The sequence below is a fragment of the Centruroides vittatus genome, unplaced genomic scaffold, assembly GCF_030686945.1.
Source record: "Centruroides vittatus isolate TY-2023 unplaced genomic scaffold, ASM3068694v2 contig_854, whole genome shotgun sequence".
In the NCBI taxonomy this organism is placed as follows: Eukaryota; Metazoa; Arthropoda; class Arachnida; order Scorpiones; family Buthidae; genus Centruroides; species Centruroides vittatus.
In genome coordinates, this window is record NW_027122558.1 from 3,086,513 (window position 1) to 3,100,878 (window position 14,366).

The following is a 14,366-nucleotide window of genomic DNA, read 5'->3' on the forward strand; positions in this document are numbered from 1 at the left end:
GAGACAAGAGAATTAAAAGAAAAAACGGGACACGACCTTTAACAATTTTTTAACGAAGATTAGCGATTGGTCGAAAACATCCGTTAAAAGAATGTCGAAAAATCGATGGGAGCTTGATAATCATAAATTTATTTTATGATTCCATTTTTCAAACATCTTTCCAAAACATGCGTCATTATCGTGGGAAAAAATTCTTATCTTCAGAGATAAATTTAATGAGAACGATCGTCGACTGATTAATGATCTTCCTCTTAATTGATTTTACGTTTATTTTTGTAATAAAACAATTTCGTTAACGTTTTATTTGACAAACTTAATGGCGGCATTTAACACGCGTAAAAAGCAATCGCATATATTTTTCGCGTAATCGATATTATCTCTGAATGAAGATAATAAGAGGTTATTTATATCATCCCTAAAGTTTACTACATTTATATTAACCTCGTATTATAACTGACTAGAATATAGGCCTATATAGGCTAACTGTATCAATTAATGGCATTCAGTACACATTTCTAAAAATTCGTGTATTAAAGTACTCGTAAAAATCCGGCCGAAAACTTGTTAACTTTATTTATTTACAGTAATTAAGTTAAGAAAGTAGAAAGATTAATAGTTTTTTTGGTTAATGTTACCTATGGTTCCAAAATGGCGGCTCGTCTCTGTTTCCAGCAATAGAAGAAAGGAAACTGTGGGGACGCACGTTCTAACCTAACCTATTCTAATAAATTACCATAATTATTACCAACAACGTTATTAGAATAGGTTAGGTTAGAACGTGCGTCCCCACAGTTTCCTTTCTTCTATTGCTGGAAACAGAGACGAGCCGCCATTTTGGAATCATAGGTAACATTAACCGTTTTTTTTAAACAAATTAACAAGATGTTGAGAATGTAAAGCTGGTTAAATCTTTTCTATCGAACAAATAATACTTTAGAAAATCTTTCAAATTATATAAAAAGACATTAATATACAATAGAAGCGTATAACGAAGGTTACTTTTCCCTAAATAATGCGTCAGAAAACGTGGGATTTTTCTTTCTTACATTTCAATTTGCATTTCCTTTAGAAATTCGTCCGGATTTTATCTTATGCAAATGTATCTTTCAAGCACTTGATTGATTTTATCTTTCATATTTGTTTACATCAACTAAAGGAGTTATAATTTAATGGGATTCATAAAGATAAAATTTCGCTTATGCAAATAGAAATTTTCTCGTAAGTCCGTTTTCTAAAGAATATATTTAAGTTATGTAAATATATTGCTTATATTTAAAAAATATATATATACACGATTTTTCTTTAATCCTTAAAATTTGTTTCTTTCGCGTGTAAAAACAAACTCGAGTTTTAAAAAGATTAATTTTCGTATAAATAATAAAAGTAAACTTATTTTTTTAATTGTTATTACGGGTGTAAACGGTAAATGATCCTTAAATCTTAATTTTAAACTTTTATTTTTTCTTCTTACCTGCTTTATTATTCTACATTTTGTTTCCCGAGGATATCAAATAATTACTTTTTTCTTCTCCTTTTTCTTCTCTCTTTTGTCTTTTTATTTAAATCATAATTAAGAAGTAAAAGGTAAAAAATTGCATAAAAAATAATTTAAATTTCAATTTTAAAAACGTATCGTTCACTAATAACCGATTAATTATCCTTTACATTATTAGCGAAACGTGGAGAATTATTGCCTAGTTTAATAAATAAAAAACTGTATCGAATTTAAAAAGTCCTTAAGACCCAAAAATTACTTTATATTTTTAAAGTTTTTATTTATTATTTCGTTAAAATGGACTCTTCTTAATGCTTTTTTTTTTCTTCTTTTATCATTTGGACGACACGGCTTTTACATTATTCAATTAAATTTCATATAATTTTTTTTTTATTTTCTAGTACAGATTTTTTTCCTTGTATGAAAAACAGGCAAGTTTGATTAACGGCTGATTAGAAACGTGTCTTAAAAGTATTCGAGTCACAGAAAAGTGGTTAATGTTACCTTAGGTGCCAAGATGGTGGCTCGTCTCTGATTCCAGCGAGAACAGTGGGGACGCACGTTCTAACCTGAACCTAACCTATTCTAATAAATTACCATAATTATTACCAACAAAATTATTGGAATAGGTTAGGTTAGGTTAGAACGTGCGTCCCGCTGTTTCCTCGCTGGAATCGGAGACGAGCCGCCATCTTGGCACCTAAGGTAACATTAACCGAAAAGGTTCTAAGTTTTAATATAAAACGAGTACAAAATGACTCGAGAGTTTCGTTTGTGACGTTAAAACCGAGATTAGGAGAGTTTTTTTTTTATTTCTGAATTCAACACTTTGCAAAATTTTAAACGGTTTTTTATTTTATTTTATTTTTCCTGGCGCAAGTTGTTGTTGGCAAGTGTACAAAAAGGATAAACGAATAAAAGAAACCGTAAGCTCCTTTCCGCTGAGAATAAAATTCTGACTGGAACTTGTACTTATTATTTCTCGTTATTATTTTTTGTTTTTAAATAGTCTTTATTATTTTGCTTTCGAAGATCGCATCTAAATTTATTATTTATCCGATACAATTTTTTAAAAATTATTTTAATAAGATTAGATTTAAAATAATAGAAGTAATAAAATATAAAAAATAAACAAAATTAGTAACTATTCGTTTAAATTTTATAAATTGAATAAATTTATTATCCCGTAGAAACAGATTAAATTTTTATAAAATATAATTTAATTAATTAACAAATAATTTATTATAAAAGTTAAAATAGTAATAACAATTACTGAGTAATGAGAAATTCGAGTATAAAAATTTTATATCTTAATATTAAAAATGATAATTATTTTCAATTAATTAAAGTCGAGAAGAAATGTGTAGATGAATTCTTATTGTTGTTAATATCTATTGTTAATTGAACTTCTTGTGTTCTTCTCCGACTTTTGCGGTAGGTGGCGCTGGTGCGAGCGAGAAGAACGAAGCGGTGACATTCGGCGCGGCTCGACGTTCCCCACTTTGGCGGGTGACAGTGACGTGTAAGTGTTTTCTAACGTAACGTAATCTTCTATAATCTTATAAATAATACGTCGAAAAGACAATATATACGTTATATACGCGGATATTTTATGTAATTTGCTTTTAAGTTAAATAATGTATTTTTTTCCTGTCTCCAAATGTAAGTACAGTACTATATACTGCACATTACGAGGGCGTTATTTGTTTACTAATTTATAATTAACGTCTCTGTAGATTCGATCCGGTATTTTTTACCTACAAACGGAAAATTTACGATTGATTTTACAGTTTGTTTACATCGAAAAATAACGAAACAGTATAGGGCTCTCATGCTGGATTTTTAAAAGGGTGGGAATTTAAAAACGAAACGTCGTTTACTAATTTTTACAATAAAAGTACGTAGTATACGTTCTATTTAATTCTATAATTATTTCCAAAATGAAAGGGGTTAAACCCCGAACCTTAGTGCGTACCTTCGAATAGCAATAAATCGGAATAAAAGACAAGAGATTTACGTCGTTGCAAAAATATCAGCAAGTGACAAAAGCACATTTTCTATAGATTAAGCTATACAAAGCTATATAAAAAAAATGACGAGGAAAAGAATCGATCGGTGTTATGTGAATCGTTGCAAGATACCATTGATCACAATTTGGTAAAAAAAAAAATGAAAAATTATTCTTAAAGCAAGTACACAGGATGTTTTTAATCATTTCTTTAAAAGGAACTGCATCCGTTCAAAATCCGATCCTATCGCTATATTTTGAATCTAGTGCACGACGAATTCGTGTATTTTTCCCCTCGTTTCTACGTATTTTGAATACGCAGAAACGACCCGCACTTTCATTATAATTTAAAAATAGGGATTACAGAGAGAGAAATACGTCCTGAATTATTTACTATTATATTCTTCTGTGAAGAAAAGAAAAACTTTTGTAATAATAAATTGAAAAATGCGAAATTTCGAATTGTTTATAATTGAATGTCTCGTATTTTTTCTATTAGAATAGTTTATTTTATCCGAAAATTGAAAAAAAAGTATCTCATTTTAGTAGAGTAAGTGTTCGTTCTGCAATATAAATGTTTGTTTAATAAAATAAAACAAAATGTCAGAAGATCCACGCTCTCGATAGATTTATAAGCAATAACTAGATTTTTATGTTTTATATGGAAAATATTTTTAAATATTCGCTAATTCGGACAGTTTATTTCTTGCAAAATTTATGAAAATATCAATATCTAGTCCGTGTTTATATTTACTAAATTGAATCTATTTACTTACTTATTTTGATATTCTTTAAAGGGAAATAAAATTGTGATTTAGGGCTTATCTACTTATAAATACAAGATAGGTTTTTATCTGAAAAACGCTTTTATAGCCTAACACTTGACGAATGTAAAAATACAAGGAAACTTGGCCCAAAAACAAAAATTCTAATTTTCTAAATGACGCCAGTGCACTAAATTTTGGGGTTTTAAAAAAAGAAAATTGTTTATTTTGAAATACATAATTTCGTATTGTATCCGCTTGACTTATTTTAAAAACTCAGTTTATGTTACCCTTGGTGCCAAGATGGCGGCTCGTCTCCGATTCCAGAGAGGAAACAGCGGGAGGCACGTTCTGACCTAACTAATAATTTGGTTGCTAATAATTATGGTAATTTATTAGAATAGGTTAGGTTAGGTTAGAACGTGCGTCCCGCTGTTTCCTCGCTGGAATCGGAGACGAGCCGCCATCTTGGCACCAAAGGTAACATTAACCAAAAACTCAAATAAAATAATAAGTAAATCCGTATAGGCCTTATACTCATTTACATACATCTACTGTCCAAGAACGTAGGAAACGGACTGGAATTTTTGGATCGATAAGTAGTTTGTATGCCTTCTATCGGCATCGGACGTTATTTTATAAGATATTTGATCGACGTCTTGCAGTTAACTAGAAAAGAAATTCTTTTAAGCTGGTTATCTTCACTGTACTTTCTCATTTTCCAAAAATATTCTTTGATCTTTAATAAGCTTATTATATTGACTTAGGTTATTCATTACCAGATCTTTTCTTCGTGTAATGACATTATATTTACGTACAGTACGTTTATCTGGACTTCGGCAAGATAATATTCGACAGAGGGTATTAAAACGCTTCGACGTAAGCTTATATAATTATTAGGCCTGTGTTATAAATTATAACCTATTTATTTTATGTATATTCAAATTGTTTTTTTACTTCTTAAAAAGTATAATTATTAATCTTAATTTTGCTTACGTACGAATATGGAATATTGCCAAGATTTTAAAGATATTTTCAATCTCTAGAAGTATGGGTAGACAATGGGGGTGTAAATTAATTAAGGCGAAAGTTTTGAAATGAAATAATGCCGTATAAATCGGCATTGAATAGAGGCAAACGAGTTGAAGCATCAAAATTTCCAAGTGCACCCGCACACCAATGATTTATTAATCCGGGTAATTAATGATTTCTCTATTGCATTTTCATCGGTTTTTAAATTATAAATAAGTTTAGTGGGTCGTAACAATAATCAGGTTTAAGACAGGAAAATTTCGTATTAAACGTTTTAAAGTGGAGTCGTTCCGCTCTTCTCTCTTAGATAACGACGGCAATTCAAAGAAAATGTTACCAACAATTGTTAATAATTGTTATTGTATCGTGTAACATCTGTTGTTAAACTTTTCTAGGGAAGAAATTAGGACTCAGCAGCATCCATAATTCTCTCGATATTATTTTTCTACGCGTGGCAATTGATCCTAGCAGCTCTTCTCTTCTAGTGTACTGTACCTTCCATTCGTCTAACAGACATCATTCTAGCTTCGGTAATTCTTTCCGCATCCGTAACATTCGTCTTTATGGTTGGAAACTTTATACGAAATGCCATTATTTTAATTATTTTTACACCCGATGAATTTGTTCTTTTTATTAATAAAACAAATTTGCTATATTTCGATTTAAAAATACCTTCTTTTCAATTAAATTAAAATGAGACTTTATGCTATTTTTTGAATTGATGCAAAAATATAAGAAAACTAGCAGATTGCTCGGGCAAAAAAATAACAACTGCTAAGATTAATATTATTAGCTTATTTAGTACTAACCTTAACGTCCGAAAGACTCGATATAACACTTGTTTAAATATAAAAAATCTTGTTAAAATGTCAGAATAATTGCCTTTATGTGATAATAAAGTGTTTAAATTTTGACAGCAGATTATATAAACTACGTGGGAAGTACGTTCTCGTAATTATTGAGTTTATAGGAAAATTATTGTGCTGCAATTTGAAAAAATTGTAGACATAACTTCTGACTGTCATCCACCTGTGTGTCTGTCTGTTGTTTGTCTTTCCTTAATCTCAAGAAAGGAGTTAGGTAGATGAAAGTCAAGACCAAACATGGAAAACTTAGGGTCAGGAAGCCAGATTAATTATATGCGAGCATCCGATACAAACTACAAGTCACGTTACTTTAATTCAAAATTTCCCCTAAACGGAATTAGATAACCAGAACGACTCTATTCCTAATAGGAATAGTATGACGTACAGGGTCAAGACAGCACTGAAAGAATTGAGAACATTCTGACGAAAACTTGCAGCCCAACATTGTAACGATGTCACAATAAATAATCGCCGGTTAGAATTAGTTTGGTTTATTTGGTTTAACTAACGCCAAGAAAACCCTGAATTCTTTCACGTGTCCGCAACCCGTCGTCCATGCCCGAACCCACTCGACTACCGTAGGACACTTACTAGAATTAAGAAAGTACCGTTTAGAAATGAAAAAACCCGAGTCGTTAGATGTAGAAAATTAAATACTTATAGACTTTCCACGTGATAACACTTTCAGGAAAGTGATATATGCTACTGTCGCAGTAATAGCGCGTGTATTTCACTCTATATCATTGTCGCAGTAAATTAAATGAATATAATATATATTTTAAAAAGTTTTATCCTTATTTCTAAGAATTATATTTAGTTTATTATTTTGTTAAATTTTTTCTAATAGATGGCGCTACGTGTAAATCAGCAAATCGAGTGTAGATAGAAATTAATTGATTTATAGAAATTCAATACATATTTTGGGGTATGATTACGATATTATCTAAGTTACAAGTATTTGAACGTAATTGCCGAGTTTCGTAGAAATTAGTCGAACGGCTTAGGAGTGTATAGCGAACAAACAAACAAACATTCTCATATATATATTTATTTACAGATAAATGATATTAATTTGTCGGTAGTTTTCTAGTTATAGAGTAATATTTAGAACACGATAAAGAATAATTTAAAAAGTATGAATATTATTCGTATAAATATACACGATTCGTAATTTATAAAAACCATTTTATATATTTTCATTAACGTTACTCCAGAAATAATAAAAAATGATTGTTGTTATTTATTTCCATTAAGTAAAAAAAAACGGTCCGCATATTCGAGTAATTTCGAAAATTACCCGAAATTTTCTGTTGTAAGAAAGGAGAAAATCGAGGATGAAGCACGGGAAAAAAAGAAGCTTATTACACGGTTTATTACCTTTTCGGAAAACGTCGGGCAAAAATAGAATTATAGAATATTACTCGATACGAAATTTAATTTTGTAAATTGTTGGAAGTTAAAACAGATTTAGGACGAAGTAATTTCCGAGGTGGTGTGGCGGCTAACGATGTCGTCGATGGCGACAAAGGAAATGATCGTTATTTAGTGGCGGATAACCGAGAAAGAGTCAAGTAATGTCTTCATCGGACCCGTTTTCTAGCCGATCGCTTTCGTCCCTTGCCGACACCGCCTTCTTCTTTCGCTATTATTATCTTTTTGTAAACAATGTCGCGGTTAAGTTTTGTAATAGACATACGAAAATAAATTTGTTCTGATTGACATATGAAAATAAATTTTCACGTGTCAATCAAAAAACAACCGTAGACAACATTATTTATATATATTGTCACATCCTTCACAAGATATTGAATCGATTCTAATACGATGTTATTCCCTAACAATATCATTGCCGGAGTAAATTATGATTGGTGTTGTAGATTCGAACAACCGGCGCATTCATTTCGTACAAAGACTGATGCAAAGAGAAGAAATTCCCATTCCCGTGCGACGTGTTCTCTTCTCTTTTGTTTCTCCGCAGAAGCCGATCTCCTTCTTGATTATGTGAAAGTAACACTAAAAACCCAGAATCAAGACTGAATGTTTTTATATTGTAGTTGCATAACATATTAAAACCACTTTCTCGATATAATATATCGAGGTAAACAATGGTAATTTATGTTTAACAAATTAAAACTGATCAATTGTCAAACTCAACCGGGCAATGAAGTGCCGAATCTGGAAACGAATGGAATGATTTTGTCGATTGGGTGTTGTGTTTATTCACCATGTTCGTTCTGCAGAATGATTGCTATTGACAAAATAACCAGCCAATGAAAAACTCGATTTCTTCTTTTTTCAAACGCCTTTTTTTTCCATCTTTATGCGCTGCATGAAAGAAGGTCCCGCCGCTTATTGAGTTTATTTTTTCTGAAATCTTTCCTAACTCGATTAGACGTTAAGAAAGATTCGTGGGAGTCCATTAACTATAAAATTTGCTCAGTTGTTTGATTTGGACAGCACTCCACGCATTTCTATTCTGACACAATTTTTTTATTATGAATTTCTGCATAACGTTCTCCATTCATAATTTTCCGTGTGCGGAAACTCCTTAAACTGGCCTCCACCAGTTTTATCGAAAGTTTAAAAGAAAATTGCGGTAATTACGATGGTTTATCTCGTCTAAAAATATTCATTACCGAAAAGTAAGAAATAACGATCTTTATTTCTTTGTGTCGTAACAAATATCTATAATTTATGTCGGCAATTTTCTAACAATGATACAATGTAATACGGATAATAATTTCTATTCTATATAGACCTAGAGAGTTATTCGAATCTCCTCCTTCCACAGTCGATGTTCCAGCGCATCAATTAATCTTGTTTACGGTATCGAACTTTGTGGAAAAGAGCAAAGTTCCGGCGATGGGCAAGACGAAAAGAAAATATCGAACAAAGATTTATAAATGCCTCCTATCAGAAAACTGCTATTTTCATAGGAAACAACGGCTCTAATGTCGACGGAATAGTTGACTTTTTATTAGAAGTGCTATAAAACAGTTAAAATAATTTATGGAATTACGAGGCAATAAAAGATGCCATCAAAGCTTTACTTTGATAACTTATATCTCGGCTCCGGAAAAGATGAAGTTAATACGACCCTTGCGATGGCCACCCGAAAAACCTTCTTTTTTTTCAATTTAGTCGAGTTTCTTAGAAATCGAAAGTCGTTACAGAATATTTCTTCTGTAAAACAATTCGAGAATATCGAATTCGTCCGAGTTTGAAAACATTCGAATACGTAACTAAATCAGCGAAATTTTCACACACGAAATCAAATATCCGGAATTATTCACGAGAGAAGGCTCTATGGTAAATGTTTTATATATAAAAAAAACACTCCAATATAATAATCCTATTGGTTTTTCTAACGATGAATCTCGATTTACCTAGGAATTACGACTAAAATGATAAATAGACCCAATTCTCTTACTATTTTAACAAAAATTAAATGTATGGAAACCGTCTCGAAAATATTATTTAGTTTTCCGGGATTATTCTTTGTGTTGTTTGGTAAAAATGTCTTTAAAACTTCTCTTTCGTCCTTAGCCTTAATGCAATTTATCGAATAAAGACCAAAGTTCACACTCCGGAGACCGTCGGAAATAAGATTCGGTAAACTAGTTTTGACCACTTTATAAGCTTATCGGAACGGAAACCGAGTAAAACAATTGACAAACACCACTCTCATTTTTTGTGCTTTTGTTATTTTTCCGATACGGCGTGGTAACTAATAACTGTTTAATTACTTTATCTCGTTTCAGGTAAGGAAACAGTCGTGGCCAGTGCAGATGATATTCGATTCCGATCAGTTATTGAACTACTTGATCTTTACCCCCATATCGACCTGTAGCGCCGCGGTGTTTATCCTGGCACTCTTCTACCACTTGCTGTTTGGCAATTGTAACAAATCCCGAGGACACTTTCCCACTCTTCATTACAAAGAATCCATATTTTCTCGATTTCTTCTGGATCGAATACCCGATCTACGTCGACCTTACTATCCTCCACTCTGGGCTTACAACCCTTATGTTCAAGCATCGATAAGTTATCTGCTGCCTTGTCCGGAAGTTCGCTATCGGCGACAATACCTACAACTGAAAGATCGCGGATTGGTGTCGCTCGATTGGGCCGTCTGGTCTTGCCAGAGAGCGTGGAGGAACTCTTTAAACGACCATCACTTGCTACTGATAATACCCAACGTCACGGAAGATGCCGTGGACGTGGGAGAGATGAGTCGAAGGGCCATGGGAAAGGGATTTCATCCGGTGGTTTATAACAGAAGAGGACACGGACGTTCTCCGCTCACCACTCCCAAGTTCCAATCCTACGGAGATCCTTCCGATCTTCGGCAGGCCGTCAAATTCATCAGGAGCCAACATTCCGGCCTCCGTCTTTCCGTAGTCGGCTACGGAACAGGGGCGGATCTTCTCCTGTCTTACTTGGGGGAGTACGGCAGTTCGGCCGATCTAACGGCGGGAGTGGCAATATCGCCCATTTTCGATCCCGAAAGCCTTTACAAACGCGGATTGCCTCTCTTCTACGACTTTTCTCGTCTTTTGTCGTTTCGCAGGTTTCTCGGTCCACACGCGCATGTTTTGTCCGAGGCGATAGATTCGAATGCCGCCCTTCTCAGTCGCACCGCGCCGGAATTCGAGAAACGGGTCTACTGGAAGATGTGCAATTGCAGCAATTGGGACGAATATTGGGAGAAGAACGCTCCGTTGAGAGACGCCGACGAAATGTCGGTTCCTCTTTTGTGCGTGAGTAGTAAAGACGATCCTCTCGTGCCCCGGACGGCCGTTCCTTACCACGTTTTTCGAGTCTATCCTCAAATGATTCTGGTGGAAACCGCTAACGGAGGCCACTGCTGCTTTTTCCAGTCGGGTGCTCTCTTCCCTCGATCCTGGGCTAATTCTTTGACTTTAGATTTTATTAAAGTGACTTTGGAATTTTCGTCCGTGGAAGAACAAATTACCAAAGCCGCTCTCCTTCAGAACGTACAGTGAAACCTCCGATATTTTCGTTCCTTCTCCGACAACAAAGACAATAAATAACACCGCCGGTGTTATTTATATTTCTTATTTATCCAAATGCTTAACGACGTTACAGAAAGTGAATAAAATATAATTTATTACGTAATGGCACGCTTTCTTTCTCGGTATAAACTGGAATAAAGAACCCCGTAAATCATAATACTCTACCTTATTTGATAGAAGATATACTCCTTCGGGTTCTTTAGTTTTATAACCGGATACGTACTTTTTTATTGTTTATTGAAAGGCTTTCGAAGAAGTTTTTACGGTATATTAAAATTGATATTAAAATATATTTATATTACGAGTTTGTGTAGTAAGAGAGGATTTTACGGGAGTCTCGATTGTGTTTTGATGACCCGAAACACTGAATTTATCCGTTGCTCCGTTCCCATAACGTTATTCATCCTCTCCGTTATAATTACCTGCGGGTATTTTGTAAAGTTTTAGACGTAATTATGAGAAAGTTATTAAATTTTATAGATTTATTAGATTCGTTTTAAAAGCAAATTTAAAGTAATTCACTTACTGATAAACACGGAAACGTAATATATTAATACGTTTTAAAATGACTCGAATAATTGCTTCGTTTGCCACTCGATATTTTCCTCATTTATTTTTAGTTTTGTGTTCGACGTAGTTTAATAATTTAATGAAATTTTAATACGTAAGTTCTTTAAAATAAAACGTAAAGAGATTTTTGAGAATGTTTTAAGTTTCGGTAAAATAAATACTGTATATAAATTCTCTAAAGTATACTTCAAATCGAATTTCGATTGCAAAAATATATTAAGTTCTAAATTAGAACGATCTATATATCGATAAAGTATTAAAATTCCAAAAGTAAACGGAATTTTGTATTTGTTTTTAGTTTATGCAATAAGTAAACAAATTTCCTCTTTTTAAAATAACAAAATTTTCCAAGTAGCAAATATTTAAGAGAAGATATTTACATAAATAAACCGAAAAGTTTAGTAAAAACTTCAAAGCTTAAATATGTAAATATTGCAGAAGATTCGTACGAGATTCGAAAATGTAGTTTTGTGACATTTAAAATCGATGCAAGCATCCTGTAGAAATTCTAGTGGATTTTTAATCAACGAGTTACGTTAAACGATTCATTAACGTCATCTCTTATTTGATTAATTTATATCAATTGCCGTAATTCATTTCAATTATCTTCCTGTTCTATATATATATATATATATTATAAAAAATTACAATAGGTAAACAATGGAGATGCCGAAGAAGAGAATTGCGGCGATTCTTTTGTGATCGTCGTCTTAAAATAAATTAAATACTTCACATTTCAAATTCGACAATCCCTTTAGAAAATTTTCAATTTATTATTCATTATTATAAATAGAAGAGAATTTTTCTTAGTAAATAAATAAACAAGATTTGAAATATTTTAAACGTTTAAAAAGCCATACGAATTATTCTTCATTTTAAAATATTATCCAGAGGTTTTTTTACGTAAAGAATGCATTAATTTTAAACATTTGTCACAAATAATTAATCAGGAATTTTCTGAACTTTGACATTAAATTCATTTGCTTTAATTATAACGATAGTTCGGAGGAGAAGAAATATTTAAGAAATGAATTTATAACGGAGAAAATTATAGTTATGAATGTGTCGTTTTAATTATTTCTTTTCTCGCTTTACAGTTATTTCGTCCTTAAAAGTATAATTATCATTAATCACAATATAAAAATCAGCAGTAAACCCTTTAAAATTTTTAATTAAAAACACGACTAATTAACTATATGTAATTAAATTTGATTTGCGATAAAATGCAAAAGAGATTGCTTATTAAAATTAATTACGTAATCAAGAGTTTATAATTAAATTAATTTTTCAACTCCCTTTATATACTCCGTGTATAATTAACGCGAGTACTTCAAAGTTTTCTTTGAAGAAGAGAATAGATCTTGCAAATATTTGTTTTCCAACAAGAAAAGTTCAAACGCTGTAATAAAATATGTAAATTTGTAAATAAGACGTGAAAACATTAAACAATGAATTTGTTATAGGACAAGTCTGACTCGTCCTCACCACAAAATATACTCTTGTGCATATTTGAATTAATTCAAATAAACAAAACGAATGTCTAAACTAAATAACACTTATACTTAATACTTACTTTGACAAACGTCAAAGAAAACTGTTAACTTTATTTTATCGCTAGAGATCGTGGGATTAAAAATAATTTTTACAAAAGTATTGTTTTCTTTAAAATCACAACCCTTTTATAACACTTAAGAAATAAATACGTAAGTTTATTTTTATTTGTTATAAAATGTAGAATTATAACACAAAAAAATTTCAAATTTCTATAATTTTCGAAGAGAATCTGTCAACCTTACAGTAGAAAATACTGAGAACTTGCAGCATCGCTCGGGCAAAAAGTAACGATTATTAGATTATAAATTTATATAAATTTAAGCCCATAATTTGTAGATTTTATTTTTATTCCCGTACAAAATGCAATTAAAGTAAAGCGAATGTTTTAAAATTTAAAGTGTTTAATTTAACCTTATCAATTTCCACTCAAAAAATGCAAGAAATAAAATTTTCAAGCTTTTATATATTACAGCGGTTTCCAACCTTTTTTCATTAGCGTATCCCCACGGCACTTCCAACTTCCTAACGAGCGACGCATGCGCAAATCTCGCACTTCCTGTTTGTAGACTGGGTCGCCATTTTGAATTTTATTTTGACTCGGTTCTCGGTCCCCCGAGTATCTACAAGTCTGAGTTTTTTTATGCGCGCATGATTTGGGAACCTAATACTCTGTGCCAAATTGCAACTACTGACATGTACTCCTTCATACCTCTAAGCTGGTAACACAGCAGGAAGTACGATTTTATAAACGAGACACACTCTTGTCAATAAAAATTAATAAAAATACTGAATAAATAATAAAAAAAAAATTACCGCTTGTAGAGAAAATCGGGAGAAAATAGCTAGCTATGTCCTTTTCCTTGCTAACAATAAAAAATACTTTTTTCAAACAACACGTGGGGATATTGTTGAGAGATAATAATAATAACGGTAATACACCCCACCATCAAAAGTCCGTAGCATAATCACTAATCACGCATAATGGTATCCCCACTACCATTGACCGACTGCGCGACATTTATTGATCTGTTGCAATGTACG

General features: G+C 32.1%; 1 protein-coding gene across 1 annotated transcript; it reads left to right on the forward strand.

The window, feature by feature from the left end:
* The first annotated feature begins 2,948 nt into the window (after positions 1-2,948).
* On the forward strand, positions 2,949-11,304 carry LOC136982607 (protein ABHD15-like). The gene is made up of 2 exons (XM_067279147.1): positions 2,949-3,004; positions 9,927-11,304. Exon 2 carries the CDS (start codon positions 9,954-9,956, stop codon positions 11,169-11,171), a length of 1,218 nt encoding a protein of 405 aa, XP_067135248.1. The 5' UTR covers positions 2,949-3,004; positions 9,927-9,953; the 3' UTR covers positions 11,172-11,304.
* Positions 11,305-14,366: the final 3,062 nt, after the last annotated feature.